This window comes from Eptesicus fuscus, chromosome 12 (genome assembly GCF_027574615.1).
Source record: "Eptesicus fuscus isolate TK198812 chromosome 12, DD_ASM_mEF_20220401, whole genome shotgun sequence".
In the NCBI taxonomy this organism is placed as follows: domain Eukaryota; kingdom Metazoa; phylum Chordata; class Mammalia; order Chiroptera; family Vespertilionidae; genus Eptesicus; species Eptesicus fuscus.
The window spans coordinates 60,903,393-60,920,169 of NC_072484.1; the positions used below are offsets into that span (position 1 = coordinate 60,903,393).

The window sequence follows — 16,777 nt, forward strand, 5'->3', positions numbered from 1 at the left end:
AGCGAGGCCCCGCCCTCCTGCCCCCACCCCCGGCGCCGGCTGGCTGCCGGCGGGACATGCGCACGGGGCGGCTGGGCGCCGGGCGCCGGGAGGCCGGGGAGCGCGCGTGCAGTTTCTCGCTGCCGGGAGCAGGCGCGGGCCGGAGCGGGCGGGCACTGAGGGGAGCCGGCCCGCCGGGAGCTGGAGCAGGACGCGGGAGCGGGAAGCGCGCCCCCAGCGCCGCCGCCGGAGGAGGGAGGTGTGCGAGGACGCAGAGGCTCACCCGCGAGCCTGGAGCGCAGCGTCCCGGGGATGCGAGCGGCGGGAAGCCACCGCGCTCCTGTACCCGGAGAGCTCTGGCGGCTGTGACCTCAGCAAGGAGAGAGCGAGGCGGTGGCGAGTTCCGCGGGATCCTCGGGCCAGGGGTGCGGGGGGCGGCGGCGCGGGAGCGCGGGGCGCAGACCGGGCGGGGCGGGGGACAGTGATGAGCCAGCGCGCGGGGAGGCTGCACGCCGCTGCCGCCACCTGGAGCATCTGCCGCCCGAGCTGCTGCTCGCGGTCCGGGCCCCGGCCATGGAGACGCTGAATGGCCCCACGGGCGGCGCTCCGGACGCGAAGCCGCAGCCGCCCGGCCAGCACCACCGCCACCACCACCTCCACCCGCTGGCTGAGCGGAGGCGGCTGCACCGCGCTCCCTCGCCCGCCAGACCATTCCTCCAGGACCTGCACGGCCGGCCCGCGGCGCCTGGCCCGGCCCCGGCCGCCCGCTCCTCTGGCCGATCCCCGGCACCCGCCGCCCCGCGCTCGCCCAGCTTGGCAGGCAAGGCGCCGCCCTCGCCTGGGACCCTGGCCGCGCCCGGCCGCCTCTCCCGGCGCAGCGCTGGTGCCCCCGGCGCGAAGGAGAAGCCGCCGCCGGGGGCCAGGGCTGCGGGCGGGGCTAAGGCCACTCCGGGCCCCAGAAGGGCGGCGCGCGCGGCGCCCGCGGATCCGCTGCCCCGGGCGGGGAAACCGCCGCCGCCGCCCGGGGCCGAGCCTCTGTGCGCCGCTGCCAAGAACCGCAAAACTAAACGCGGCTCCGGGGCGCTCCCAGCCCGCGCCGCCGGGCCCCAGGCCCCCACCCCCCCGGTTCCCGCGGTGATCCTCGCCGTGACCTCCGCGGTCGGCCTCCCCGCCTCCGGCTCGCGCATCAGCCACACGGACAGCAGCTCGGACCTCTCGGACTGCCCCTCCGAACCGCTGTCCGACGAGCAGCGCCTGCTCCCCGCCGCCAGCAGCGACGCTGAGTCTGGCACGGGATCTAGCGACCGGGACTCTCTGCGAGTAGTCTCCGCGACGAGCCCCGCAGCCCGGGGGGCGCCGCTCCTCAGCCCCGAGCCCCCCGCACTCCTCGCCGCGCCCCCCGCCGCCGGCGCTTTCCTCGGGGGTCGGAGCAGCCCGGGCAGGGTCCTCGCGGGCTCCCCGGGGCCCAGCGGGGCAGAAGATGCCGGGGGGCGCGCGCCGCCAGAGCGAGGGGTGCCCGGGACCCCCAAGGAGCCCGGCCCAGGCGAGCAGCCCCCACTGGCCCCGGCGGTGGAGGAGGAGGAGCTGCTGCGGGAGATGGAGGAGCTGCGCTCGGAGAACGACTATCTCAAGGTGAGCAGCGGGCGCTGCGCAGGGGGTTCCGAGGCGACCCCCAAGGGTCTGCTTGCCGCGAGCCCAGCCTCCCGGGTCCTGATTAGCGCTTTCCCCCTTCGGCCTTTCACTTTCCTGTCCCCCCCCCGAACACGCTGGGTGTTTGGAACTTAAGCCAAAACTTCTGGAAGGAGCAACAAGACCTGTGGGTCCAGGCAGGTTCTCAACCCACTGAGCTTTCCTTGTTTCTAGAAGTCTTGCTTCCCTCTCCTGATGCCCTCTCCCCCGTCAGTGTGCTGTGGGAGAAGTGGTTTCCATCACATTGTGCATTCACGTCGAACCCCCACCCTCACCTGTGGCAGCGGGTTATCCCCCGTCTGGGACCTCTGGTCCCCGCGCCTCCGGGTGTGTCTGGCTCCGGAGGCTGCGGTGGGCCAGGCTCCTGTTATCACAGAAAATCGGGCGCCGTGTGTCTCCCTCCGGGTTCAGACAGCACAGGCAGAGGGGTCCTGTAAGTGGGGCCTGGTTTGAGGGACAACAGTGTTTTGCTTCCCAGGCCTCGGTAAGCGTCCACGAGCCGGGTTTTCCGTGTCAGGAGAGGCCACTTGATGCCCTCCACCGGCCAGCACTTTCGAGGGAATTGCAACCTCTGCCGGTCTTTTTCCGGCAAGGCCGGCGAGCAGTGGCCTCTTGGTCTTGTTAGCCTTGGGGCACGGAACCTGAATCCATGTTTTCTCGGAGAAGGAGAGCTGGCTGGTGCTGCACAACAGTGGGCTTAGACAATGTTGGGGGTGGGGTGGGGGGTGGGGGTTAAGATAATTGAGGTGTGAGGTGCCTTGAGAAAAAATAAAAGTAATTAATTATATTGAGGCAACGGTTTTAATTTATTGTAATCCTCAGGCTAGTCAGGAGCTCCAGTGATACAAACAAATTCGTGCTTCTGTTAGAAGATGGTATACATCTCCTTCCCAACCACTTGGGCGGTCCTCCTTTATCAGTGGGTTGTGTGATTGGCACTGTTTTCTCAGCAAATGCTGAACCTACCTGACTGAGGCCCCGTTTCAGGTCAGTGGGACCAGAGGTGTGGGCTTTAATGAGGAATGGTGGTGAAGTGTGCAGTGCAAACTGGAATCGGTTAACTGCCGAGTGTTCTAACGCTAAACCTTTTATCAGGAGCTGCTCTTGACCCACTGAACCCAGTAGTTGTTTTATCGTGTGCAAAGAAGTAACAATGAGGCAGAGGAGAGAGCTGAGAAAAGAGTAGATTAGGGCTTGGAGTGAGATGTTTCAAACAGTACATTTGCTTTTGTCACCTGCTCTTATGTAACAGACACCAGGGTGAAATTCAGAGGCGTTGAAGAGAAAGGGCTCCTATATTGCGTGACTCCCCGAGAGCAGCACGGTGGTAAAGCTTCAACAAATGCAATCTCCCTAAGGGTGAGAAAGATAATCTTGTTCAGTTTTGAGCCCCAACTCTGGGCATAATCCCTGACCCTCCGTGTTTCTGGTTAAATGATGCTTATGCAAATTATGACTGCTAAACAAGAAAAAATTGTAAAGAAAAGATATTACTCATTGTATCTTTGATTTTAAGGTAGGCAGCCTGACCTCATTTCAGGGTTCATTCCGAGGGAACTGGTTGTTTGCTTTATTTTTTCACATTGTTAGCTTCTCAGTGAATGTAATATATCTCTGACCCTGGAGTCTCGTCTAGTATATTTGATATTTTAGTGAATCTTCACAACAACATAGGGCATGGTTGTTGGCATATTTATCATAACCCCAATTTCACAGGCAAGGATGCTGAGACCCCGACCACTTAAATGACTTCCCCCAAGGTCATACAGCTGGTAAGTGGTGCCACCTCCCGAGTCTTAGCTCTGTTCCCTGCACCAGGCTGCATCCTCTTTCCAGCCAGGCTGCTTTTCTCAGAGTTCGCTGCTTGCTTTGGAGTTGTTGTATTAGCTCCAAGTGCTCCCAGGGTTTAGCTTTCCTAGGGGCCCCATTTTCTTTTTAGGTGAAAGGGCCATAACGAACATCTCTTCCCTAGCCTGTGTACAAGTGGTCATATAAGTCCCACTGGCAATGTTTAATTTGTGGGAAATGTTCAGTTGCCATTTCCTGTGGAGCAAATGTCACGGCCAACTGTTCACTATGCCTGAGTCCATCTCCCGGCCTTTCTCTCACAGCAGGAGAGAGAAGTGGGTAGAGGAGGTTTGAAGGAGGAGAGGAGACCAGAAGAACACTCGCAAATGTATGTGTGAGTTACATGTTTGGTCATTCCCAAGATTAAATTACAATAGTTCAATTTTGGGGAAGAAACACAGCAATTCTGGCAGACGTTTCCAAAGGTCAGCGAACCCGCCCACTTAATGCAAATCTGGGAGGGGAGCATCCATGACCTCATGGAGCAGAGGCAGTAGGCATGCCTTTGCACGTGGTACTTGGAGCATGCACAGTATAAGTTGGAACTTCTCTTTTTGTTGTTCCTGTTGCTCAGCGGCACCCTTTAAGATGGTGGGTAAAAGTGCATCCTTGACCTGCTGCTCTCCCAGGGACTACTGCCCAGAACTCTGGCGATTGGATAGAGCATCTCTCTGTTCAAGTGTTATCTAACAAGAAGAGACGCAGCCCAGAAATTGTACTTCACTGTATTCTGGAGGAATGTGACAATATTAAGTATTACATTCTTTTCCGAGTCAGTTTTGTCATCATTACTGTACAAGATTGTCACACTTTCCGAGCTAGAGTGACGATGGGGTAACAAAGCAGAAAAATAAGGCCTGCGAAATCATAGGAGAATGTCTTATGGATCAGGAAATTCAAGTGGAATGCTCTTGTTTTTTAGCCAGACTGTTGTATTTTTTTAAAAAAAAAATAGCAAATGTCAACAGAGAAGTGCATGCCTTCTATTGTGCTGTATGGGGCTGTCCTTGACCCTGCTTTCTATTCCTTACTGCCTTCCTCAAAGGGCAGCAAGGTGACTCAAAGACAAAATGCAAAAATCACTCAATCCATTTTTCATGAACACAGTCAGAAAAGCATTCTTGCTGTCCCTTTACCTCTGGTGAACTTGAATGTATTTGGAAGTGTTCAGAAATTAAGGTAAACAGTTGAGTTCAGGTACCCAAAGGCCTCCGCTTCTTTCTCAAACCAAACCCAAGCATGTTTCATAATGAGGACTTCCGCAAAGTGTTGCTGGTGTGTTTCCCCTGCCCACCTGTCTGCCACCACTGTGTTTCTGCCTGAGTGCTCTGAGATAATCAGGCAACCTTACTGCTCTTTGTGAACGTATTAATTATGTTCTCTGTTTCCACAAGCTTTTCGGGATGATTTAATCACTCTGAGTTTATTGGCCTATTTTGGACATGTCTTTTACATTACTGGTGATGCACTCATAACACCCTCACTCTTGCTCCCAAAGAGTGTACTCCTAAATGCAAAGTCCTGTGGGATGAGCAAGGGTTGGTGTGAGGAAGGGCTGCCTCTTTTTGCTCTGCTTTCTGTCATTTCATAAGAATTATTTTTGGTTAAAACAAAAGAAGCCAGTGCTAGCTACAAGGACAAATAACATTGAATTCTTTGAGAGGAACAATTTCCCAAGGGAGATGACTGGGAAGGTCTTTTTGTTTTTTTACGATGCACTGATCCAATCTCACCATTCTGTTTCTCACTTGAGGTTGTCTCCTGAGTTTCAAGCTCTGAAATGGTTTTGTTAAATTTGGCTGCCTGGGTTCTGAGTGCTCAGTGTGGCCCAGAGGCGGGGACACTATGAGGCAGGGCCCAGCAGTTCTGAAGTGCGTCAGCTCCTCCGTCCCTCTTCTGGACCCTGCTCCTCCTCTCTTTCCTTTGGCAGGGTTAAAGTGGACAGCATTTCTATTCTTTCCTGACGTTCCACTTTCCACATCCATTCTTTATTCACTCTGTGAAAGAGCGGCTGTAATAATCTTGGGTGGCAAGATAATGTAGACCAGGGCCAACAGCCCATCAGCTGCTGGGTGCACTATCACTTGGTAAACAATGGTAGCAGCCCCTGTGCCTTCTTAGCTACAGCTGGGACTCTGCAGAGACCATTTCCATTGTCCAGAGGGAAATGAGGCGGGTTATTTGTGTATTACAACAGACAATAGTTTCTGTCTACAACTCCCAGAAGATGGAATTATTGCAACAGTAGCCAGATGACTCCTCCTACTGTCCAAATTGGGCCTATTTAAGGAGGGGTTATTAAATCAATAGTAGTTATTGATTTGGGGTTGTTTAAAGGAGATTGTGACTTGGATAAAATTATCTGTATGATCAAGAATTTGTACCAGTTATACTAAGAAACCATGGATTTGGGTTTTACTTTATATTTGTGGCTAAAACTATTCTCATAGAGGTTTTCATTGAAACATTTCATTTTAATCTTGGTTTACTCTAGTGCTCCGATGGTATCTGGTTATTACTCTAAATTATATATAAAATAGGCTCAATTTGTTATCTGTAGGCAAAGGGGGATAGTTGAGGAGATTCATACCACTTCATGATTTCATTTTATATATAAAATTTGAAAAATAAATTAGAAAACTAGATGAGCTTTTCAATGAGATAATGATCTAACATTTAAGTATCTGACAGACCTGATGCTAATTTAATACAAAGCTGTTGATTAAGAGCAATATTTTTCTTATTAATTTCTGTGTATAAACAAAACAGCAATTTTTCACATTTACTTACTATGTCTAAAGTACATCTGCCAGAAACATTGTATGTTCTGCTTGATTTGACTTTCTTAAACATTTAAATGACAGACATCTTATGGTTCTTTAATACAAATTAGAGCGTGCTGTCAGAAAATTAATGTAGTTAGTTTGAAAATCACTATCTACCATGACCCTAATCTGAATAATCACAGTTTTTGCTTTCCAAATGTCTGCTGCCAGCTTACAGGGTTTATAATTTGCTTTTTTTGTAACTTCTTTTCACTGAACCTGAAAATTGCTTTTTTTCAAGGCTCCAAGAAAAGAGTTAAACACTGGCTTCATCCCATCTCTGAAACAGACTAGTGTTGGGAAGCCATTAAACTTTTAGAATAGCAAATTCCTCATTTTAAAAAGAGGGGTGTCTTAATATCTTTGTTGCACATTACAATGTTTTTCGAGGACCAGTTGTGATAATGGATATACTTGCACACTGACAATTGTCAAGCTCTAAATGTTAGCCTGCTTTTGTTATTTTACACTGACAGTGGTCTTTTAAAAGTGCAATTTGAAGCCTATTATTATTTCATTTGTTCTGGTTTTGCAAATCATTTATAGTATTTATTGGAAAGATCATGTGTTTGGAATCAGACAGTCTGGCTTTGCAGTCTAACTTCCATTTATTAGCTGGGACTTCAGACATGTCAAGCAGAGTGGGTTTGCTTTTCTTGTCTATACAATTGGATTAATATGTTCCTGGAAGGGTTATTATAGGGTTACTAATGAAGGTAAAGTACGTAATAAAGAATGTCTTTTATTCTACAAATTTAGGTAAAATATGAGTTATAAAAGTAATGATTCAAATACATGAAATTATGGTCTCTTCCTAATCTAGCCTCGGTGCAATTAATGTTGGTAATTATTTATGCCAAAAATATTAGCTGTTTATATCTGGCCTGCTCCATGCTTTGGAGGTGTGGGTTCTTCTAGCCCTTAACACGTTAAGTGCCCTGTCAGTCACTGGTGACTGACACTATACTTTCCGTCCAGAAGACAAAACAGGCTGGGGGCTTAACATGTTAAATAGTTTTTTTAGCCTGCCATTGGTTGTTTACACATCTATATAACACATCCAGCATTTGACATTAGGCCGACGAGAGCTCTCCTATTACAAAGTCTGAAAATTTGAGAACATTTTTATGCCTGGAAGTTGTATCTTATATCTTCTTATGACTATATCACATTTTAAAAACTTTGGTTTGAGTACCAAATAATTACAAGCGTTAGTGACTTTGGCTTTTAGGGATAAGCTTTCCAGATGGAAAAGCAGTCATAAACAATTCCTTCTGTGAACAGAATAGCCACAGACACTGTATATTTGTGTGTGTGTGTGTGTGTATACATATGGTGATTATTTTTTGTATTGAACTATTTTTTATTGGTTCTACCCAGTGACACAAATATCTTTTAAGTGTCCTCAGACACAAGGGTAAAGACTAGACTCTTTCATAGTCTGACTCATCATATTCATGGATGGAACCTGTGTGAAACTTGACCTTGATTTTGAAGATACTCTCTTTATCAAAAGGATGACATCCACAAGGCCCACTTAAAGCTTTTGGTCTGTGGTTGGTCTCCTCCAGCATGGGCTGAGTCAGAGGCACAGCTCCTGCACTGCGTCCTCCGAGCCTCACGGGGGGAGCGGGCATCAGTCACAACCTCTTTGCTGAAGGTTGGCAAGGACCTTCATGAAATAGCTGAGTTCTCCAGTCCTCTGAAGAGCTCAGCCAGTCCATTCTGTTCATGTATGTTCAACGTAGGCCATTCTCTTGATTAGGGTAGTGTGGACAGGGTGGGGAGAATCTACCAGTACACGCTGGGGTTGAGGGAAAGCGATGGCACCTCTATGCTTCCCAATAGACCACTGCATACTGTTGAGGATGGCTGAAGAACTATCTTCACCCTGTTTATGCCAATCTGTTTTTCCATAAAGATTCCCAATGTATTTATTTGTTACACTTTTGTATTTAATCTTATGCAAGATAAAACACTCTCTAGGAGGCTTCTTTCTGTTTAATTTCTTATCTACCTGAAGCTTTGAGATTGGGAAACTCTTGTGCTTTATTGTACGTAAATCCCCAATTTTAAGAACAAATGCAGGATTAGCAAGAGTGGGGAGAATTCAGGAGCAAACTGAATGGTAGGACCTGAGCTAACAACTTAGGGTGAAGTTTTGTAAAGTTGTTTTTTTTTTTCTTTTCTTGAGCTTCGATATTAATTGAACAAAACAAATGGGAATGACTGAGTGTATCTTATTCTGGAGGCATTTAAACTATCAATTATCAAACAAATCAAGGAAATTCTTAGCATGCTTTCCTTAATCTCCCTCCTTCTAAATAGTTCCTTGTTAAAATCTTTAGTAATACTTCAGTAGAATTTATATCTCACATATTGCAGTCCTGTCTAGGGGATTGAGAACATTTTTTTTTTAAATATAATTAGGCTACAGGATTGGAACAAAGCAAAGCTGCAGTTATGTCTGATATTGGTCATCGTTATGATTTGGTCTTTCTACATGTTGTGTATCATTCCACACATATTTATCGAGGACCTGCTGTATGGCTGGCTCACACTCCTCTGGGTGCTGTGAATGCAAAGAGGAACAAGATACTCAAGGTGTCTGCCCTCATGGAACTTACCTTTTAGTGCGAGTGACAGATGATAAATTGACAGTGATAAGAGGTGGAAAAATATAGAGCAAGCCAGGGACGAGAGACAGTGGGTTGGGGAGGGAAGGTGGTCAGAGAATGCATTGGGTGTCCTCGAAATAATGAGAGCAGAGCCTCACAAAGTGCTGGGAGGAGGGATTTAAGGAGAGGATGTAACAGGTGAAAGGCCTGGAGCAGTTCCCTACCTCCTGGGACAAGAGAAGGGGGAAGCCCAGAGGCCCTGGGGAGGCCTTGGAAGAATTTCTGGGTGTGATGGGAAGCCCCTGGAGGGGTTTTAGTATGGGAGGAGGTCCAAGTTCCGTATTAAAAGGATAGCAGTCTGGGTCAAAAATGGACTGTGGAGAAGGAGAGAGTGAGGGGAAGCAGGGGTCCCATGTGATGAATTTACCTGTTTGTGCAGTAGCCCCTTGAGAGGGATGGAGAATGTGGTCCTTGGGAAGAGGTATTTTGATGTTGAGCTGACAGCAATGGATTGGCTGTGGGATTGGAGGGATGGAGGGGAGGCAGGGACACTGTCTGGGTTTTTCCTGTATTCATAGGGTCTCCATATTGACAGCAAAGTGAAATGGAGGTGTTATATAAAGGATAGGTGAATGGGGCTAATAAAAACAAACCCAGTGTGTATTTGATACAATGTAAAGGTTTTATCTTTAGAATTTCAGACCCCTAGTTAGTGCTGAGATTTGTATTGTGGAACAGAATTTTAGGGACCTTGGCAGGTATGTTATAATTCCAGGGTAGGTCACAGTTATGATTCCGCTAAAGTTTATGTGCTTTGAAGGCAGGGTCTGTCTGACTCATCTTTGAAACCTGGATTGTGCCTTAGAGATGGGAATCAATGTTCGGTTTGAATCTAAAGTTTAGTTATCTGCAGAGTTATTTCATTTATTATTATGATTATGTAAGGGAATATTGGAAATGGAATAAATATTAAGAGGCCACAATGAACAATTCAGCTGGATTTTGGTTTCTGGACCCATAATATTTGAACAGACATCTGGTGATATTCACTCGTGTAAGAATGTCCAGAGGTCCCTGTGCCATGTCACATAGGCCCCGTGGGTAAGTGTGCAGGTAGTTAATGTTTAGTATCACAGGGCGGGGAGGGGGCGCATGGTCCTTTCTCTGAGGTACTCGGCTTGTAAATCTACTCCGTCTGGCTTGTGTAGGATGAGTTGGATGAACTCCGGGCTGAAATGGAAGAGATGAGGGACAGTTATTTAGAGGAAGATGTTTACCAGCTGCAGGAGCTCCGGCGAGAACTGGACCGTGCTAATAAAAACTGCCGGATCCTGCAGTACCGCCTCAGGAAAGCCGAGCAGAAAAGCCTGAAAGTGGCCGAGACAGGTCAGGTGGACGGCGAGCTCATCCGAAGTCTGGAACAGGACTTAAAGGTGAGTGAGCGGGGCTGATGGGACGTGAGCTCCCGGGAAGAGCTGGGGTGGACGGGGTCGCAGATCTGAAAATGCAGCCCTCGGACTCCACTTACATGTGGTCTTAATGTTCTGGTCATGTTTCTCTCAACAGACTTCAGCGTGAACATTTTGGTTCACTTTATGAACGAAGATTCATATGGCTTTGGTGGTCCAAGATTTAAATCTGTCATATGAAATGGGATCTTCAAACATAATAAAAAAGAAAGAAAAGAAATCATAGTAATAGGTCTATAATAAAAAATAATTAATACCTGGTAATTGGTTTGGCAATTGTATAGAAATGATACAGAAACTCCTTCTAAAGATCTGAAATATTTTTAAACATCTCTTATCAATTCAGTTATGGTCAAAGACCACTCTTAAGAGTTGACCATAATCACTTAACATTTTTATTGTTATTTAAGTTTCTAGGATGTAGAAAACCTGAAATTACCATAACCCAAGTGAGACTTGAATAGTGTAGTGATGGTTTAACTGAGGAGAAATAAGGTCATAACTAATTGTTATGTAGTCAAGAAATAAGGTCATAACTAATTGTTGAAAGTGTCTTTGAGAACCAGTGACAGAAATGGGAATGAGGTGAAGAAATCCCAGACTTTAAACCCTGGCTTCTCTCATGCCCAATTATCAAATCATTCATCAAGAGATGAACTATGCATAATGTCTTCCTTATTATAGGAGTACTTATGAAACCTCATTTAGCCTTTCATTATGATAACAAAAAAGATCTTTGTACTTCTATAAAATTTATAAAACACTTACAAAATGTCATTTAGTGTGACATAAGGGTGATATATATTTCTTTTGCAAAATCTCTTTCTCATTTCCTTTTAGAAAGTAAAAACATTTAACTGCTTTTAACATTCAAATATTTTACCATAGGAGATAACTTAAAACTTGACTACATTAAACATCTACTACAGAATGATTATCTTTTTTTACCAAATAGTTTAATATTATCTTAGGGAACAGAAAAATTGGTTGTGTATTGTTATTATTTCTAATTTATCATTTAAAGTGTCTGCACTTGAGCAGAATTAACATTCTTGGTAATATCCTATAAGGAAAAAGGGCTATCCAGAGTGGCGCTTTAATCCAGATAAAAGTTGTATTCTTCCTCAGAATTTGGACATCACATTTTAAACTAATACCCTCCTGTAAAAATCTGCTTGTTAACATTGCTAAGGACATCGCTCTTTGGCGTAATACCGTATCACTTAATGATTCTGCCTCAAAAGTTGTTTGGATGCAGCCTTGGCGCTCAGAAAGCTTCATACCCGGATGACTATCTCTGCAGGTAGCCAAAGATGTGTCCGTCCGATTGCACCATGAACTTGAAACTGTGGAGGAGAAGCGTGCAAAAGCCGAAGATGAAAATGAAGCCCTCCGACAGCAGATGATTGAAGTGGAAATATCCAAACAGGCCCTCCAAAATGAGCTGGAGAGACTGAAAGAGGTAATCCGGAAATGTATGGGGATTTCTCCTTTGGGTTTAATTGTGAGGAAGTTGGGACTCCAAGTATCCCATTATCATTGTGGTTGAAAGTAGTGGTGGGCAAACTATGGCCTGTATGCATGGCCCGGGAAGTAAGAATGGTTTTCACATTTTTTTATAGCGTGGGAAAACAGCCACCACCACACAAAATAAACTAATAAGCAAGGAAGACTATGCGACCAAGACTGTATGTTGCTTTCACAAACCTGGTGTTTGCTCTCTGGTCCTTTATAGAAAAGCCTTGTTGAACCCTGGTCTGAAGCTATTTTTAATACTTTCCATTCAGATGAGCTGGCCATTCATTGTTTTTATGGGTCAAAATGTTGAGCACTGTTACTGGAATACAACGTTAAGTGGTAGCTTTTTTCTCAAAAGTCTTCCAACGAGCTGGAAAATATGTTATGGTTGCCTGGGTCAACAGGTAATATGAGTATGCGACCTACATCTGTTATTCAGCCATATGATTTAAATGTAGATTTTTAAAAATTTTTGTGGAGTGACTATGTCCTAGCAAAGTGGTCTAGAAAACGAATGTATATGAATTTACATAAATATAGGTGTGTATGAATATAAAGATATACTCATTTGCATCAAGTCATGTAAATCCTGTTCTGTTGTTGACTGCTATTATAAGCTGAGTATTTTCTTAGAAAATATTCTGCATGTTGATGAAATTAAAAACTTGGTGAAGGCTTTAAGATAATGGTTTAAAAAAAAAAAAGATGATTGTTAAAGCCAGCATATTACCTGCCTACAGCCTTACTTAGCAGTTTAGTTTTCCCTTGGCCAAGCTTCCTGATTCACCAGCCATTCCCCGTCCATCCACCCAACTTAATTCAGGCCCTGTACTAGGCACTGGGCATGCAGAGGAGAGTCTGGCAGCGCAGGCCCTGCTCTCAAGGTGTTTACAGTTCAATGTGGCACACAGATAACAAAAATTACAGCGAAGGAGCCAGTGCTGCGACCTCTGATTCCTCCCCCACTCCCTCTCCTCACAGCCATGCCAGCCTCATGCTTGCCCTGCCCGGATACGGTCTCTTTCCAGAGATCCAGCCACTCGTGGCTCAGTCCCTCACCTGCAGGTCTCTGCTGACATCTCACCTCATCCAGCCTCCCCTCAACACTTACACATTAAGTGTTGTCTCCACCCTGGCCATCCCCATCTGCCTTCCCATCTGATAAATCATGGATTTGGGTGAATGACATGTATATTGTCACCACTTACCTAAAATGCAGTGTGTTTTATTTCTTTGGCTCCCCTTCACTAATGCCCCTCTAGAACTCAAGCTCAGTAGGCTTGGGGGGCTTGTTTTTTGGTTTACTGTGGGGTCTCTGTGCCTAGAATAGTGCCTGGCCTATAGGCATCGTGGAGACTCGCTGGGTGAGCGGGTGAAGGAGGGTGAGGATGTGGAGCTGTAGTGACTACAGCTTGCCTGGGGGACTCAGTGAGCTTCCCAGAGGAAGAGGTAGATGCTGACAATGTTCTTTCATTCTGGGTAACCCTTGCCTCTTACCTCGCACACATACCCCAGGACCGGAGGAATTTCCTCCGATTGTGGATCTCTTATCTCTGTCTTATTGTTCTAGTAGTTTACTTTCCTCTCTTTCCTTTGTCTAAGTTTACTAGAAGGTATGCCATAATGGGTTTTTCCTCTCAAAACTTCTGGTTTGATCCTGACCTTGTGGGTATAGAAAACAACTTAGAAGTTTATTTTATAAATTTGATGTGTGTATATTTGTGTGTAAATATATAAATTATACACACATAAGTAAATATATATATATATATATATATATATATATATATATATATATATATATATATATTTCAAACAAGCACAAATCCTTTTGCACATATTTAATGGCTTGTGCAGTATTTGGCTTCCAGTCATGGATAAAAGCTCTTTGGGGAAAGAAATGATTACTCTTACCATTCAGAGCCAGGCAAGTGTGAGGTAAGGATCCTCAGAGCTGTGATGTAGGCTCAGGCTGGATATGAGGAGGGGAGAAGGTGGAGGGGTCAGCTCCTCCTCCTTTGTGGGTGAAAGCTATTTGGAGAGGGGTTGCTCAATGGGGACACAATAAGTATTTTACCTCCAGAGTTACAGTCAGACTGATGGGGCTGTGTATTTACACCAAACTTCTAAACCGGTGACTTTCAACAGGTGTGCCACAAGAATTTTTAAGACATGCAATACCTGACTATTTAGTTCAGGGCACTGACCTCATTTCTCTTAGACTGTCAAATAAAAAAATGACAACAGCCAACACAATAGCTATCTAGTATGAATATCCTGTCTTGAACCATTAATATAGGGTGTCTCAAAAAAATGTAAACACACACTTTGAATTATTATAAAGGCAGTGTTTATTAAAATACATTTCATTTTTAAAATTGGGCTATCGGCTATTACAGTATGGATATATTTTGGGGGCACAACCTGTGTATAGGTCATATAATAGAGTTGCATCTTATTGGTCATGGCACATAATAAGGTTGAATCTGATTGGTTAATTATTGGTACCAGAAATCCTTATATAAAAGTATAGGCAACTGTGTTTTTTTTAAAGTCACTTTGGAGCAAAAAGGGTAGATAATTACTATTATTATTATTTTTGTTGTAAATGAATCAAAATTACACCTATTTTTTGGTCAGATTGGCAAAAAGAAATATTTTTTGGTGTGCCACAGAATTTAAGTAATTCGTTTATATGTGCCACAAGATGGAAAAGTTTGAAAACCGCTGTTCTAAATAAATCATAAAACTGATAGGAGCCTGAGGGAGGGTTAGACGCTGGTATTCTATGCTGGAAGCAGAGAATGATAGAGCCCGTGATAAGGTTCAAAAGTGGTGGAGGAGGTATTTATTGGCAAATACCAGCAGTGGTCTCCATGAATGGGCTCTTTTTATGAAAGCCGGAACAAAATACGCCCTGAGTTTTGCTCTAGGGTGAGGATAATATTTCTCTCTCCTGAGCCTTCCTCGTTTCTGTTCACCTCTGAAGTTTTGTAAATGGACGCATCACCTTTTGAAAAAGGCAAGGACAGTGCGTGTGTGTCTCTAGGCGACAGAAGTGTATGTCCCTCTTGGCCTCAGACAGCGAGACAGCGCATGTTCGTACCTCTTCAGCTCTGTAGCCTCTGCTGGGTCTGTTCTCGCTTAAGCTGCAGACTATTTTCAGCTGCCTGGTGGACTTGTCCAAGACGGATTTCTCCTAGCACTTCAAACTCAGTGTGTCAGAAACAGACTTATCACCCTCGCTCCATCTGCCCTTTCTTCTGTCTTTCCCCGTTGGGTTGGTTAGTGGTGCCACTGTCCTTTTAGTCACTTGGGCTTAAGTGATTGTTCTTGTTCTTACTTCTCTTGCTTCCCAACCTCAGTTGCCTGCCAGGTGCTTAAGGTTCAACTGCTCCTTGCTTTTGCAGTCTTAGAAATTTTCTTTCTCCCTGATACATGCTGTAATATGGATGAACCTCAGCAATAGGCTAAGTAAAAGGAGTCAGACATGTATGATTTCATTTATAGGAAATATCCAGACTAGGTAAACCCACAGAGTCAGAAAAAAGCTTAGTTGTTTCCAGGGCCTGAGGAGAGGGGAGAAGGGGGACGGTCTGCTTAATGGGTGTGGGGTTTCCTTTTGAATAATGAAAATGTTTGGAACTAGATAGAAGTGATGGTTGTACAACATTGTGACTGTACTAAATGCCACTGAATTTTACACTTTATAATGGCTAATTTTTTAAAATTGACTTGAGAGAGAGAGGAAGAGGAAGGGAGAGGGAGAGGGAGAGAGAAACATCCATGTGAGGGAGAAACATCAATTGGTTGCCTCACGCACGTGCCCCAACCAGGCAATCAAACCTGCAATCTGGTATGTGCCCTGACCAGGAATTGAGCTGCTGCCTTTTGGTGCACGGGACACACTCCAACCAACTGAGCCACACCAGCCAGGGCTATAATGGTTTATTGTAACCTCTATTAAAACTTTTTACTTCCTCTGATATATCTGTTATCAGTGGGGAATCCTCTGTGTCTCCACCTGGTGGAAGTGGGCTTCTTGGGGTGCTGCGGGAACAAGAATTTCCTGAGGCCTCCATGGGAGGATTGAGGTATCATGGAAAACTTTATTGATGAGGTAACATTAAGGGAGTTTCCCTCCAAGGTCCCATCTCCCTGCATCCCGCCCTGGACTTCACTAGGCTAAGATCAAAGCCACTGCCCAGAGTCTTTGCTCCCTATTAAAGCACAGCCCAGTCCAGCGTCTGGCCAGCTTAGCTTGTGTTCCCAGGGCAGTCCATGGCGCAGCTCTAGGGCCACAGAGGCAGGCCAGTGCCGGTCATGGAGTAAACAAGTGCAAGGAAGCAGGAGCAAAACAGGAGGAACAAGAGAGGGAGAACACTGTCTTGGGGTTGTAGCTAGGAGCTTACCCAATGAAGCCTTCAGGATTTCACACGCTTGCGGTGGCTCTGCCCCTCTAGCCAGTTATCCTTGTTCCAGGTTAGACTGACAGGCAAGCACCTTCCTTACGTCACCCCAACTTCACTGCACAGGAGCCCAGGTTCTCTTTTGCTTGATCCTTTTCCCCAGTGATCTGCAGGGAATGGACCGGTGGTTCCCTGGGGAGCCCGAAGCTTGCAGCTTCCCGGTGAAGCTGCCCAGAGGACCATGCTTATTAATAACTAGCTAATTACAATGGTATCATTTCTACCCTAGTTTCTGCATTTCTTCTAGAATGCCTATTAGTCATATGTGGGATCTTCTTATGTTGGCCATTCTTAGTCCATTCTCCATCTTACCTAACCTCTTTAAAAATCTTTTTATCTCTCTGTGCTATATTCTGGATAAT

At 45.9% G+C, this 16,777-nt stretch overlaps 1 protein-coding gene across 1 annotated transcript in view; it reads left to right on the forward strand.

The window, feature by feature from the left end:
* The first annotated feature begins 412 nt into the window (after window positions 1-412).
* The window catches only part of MTCL1 (microtubule crosslinking factor 1), a 117,927-nt gene continuing 101,562 nt past the window's right edge, over window positions 413-16,777 (forward strand). The window contains exons 1-3 of the mRNA XM_008159865.3: window positions 413-1,611; window positions 10,168-10,392; window positions 11,732-11,890. Of these exons, the coding sequence (XP_008158087.2) occupies window positions 553-1,611; window positions 10,168-10,392; window positions 11,732-11,890 (1,443 nt within the window). The 5' untranslated portion in view covers window positions 413-552. The remainder of the gene's footprint in view (window positions 1,612-10,167; window positions 10,393-11,731; window positions 11,891-16,777) is intronic.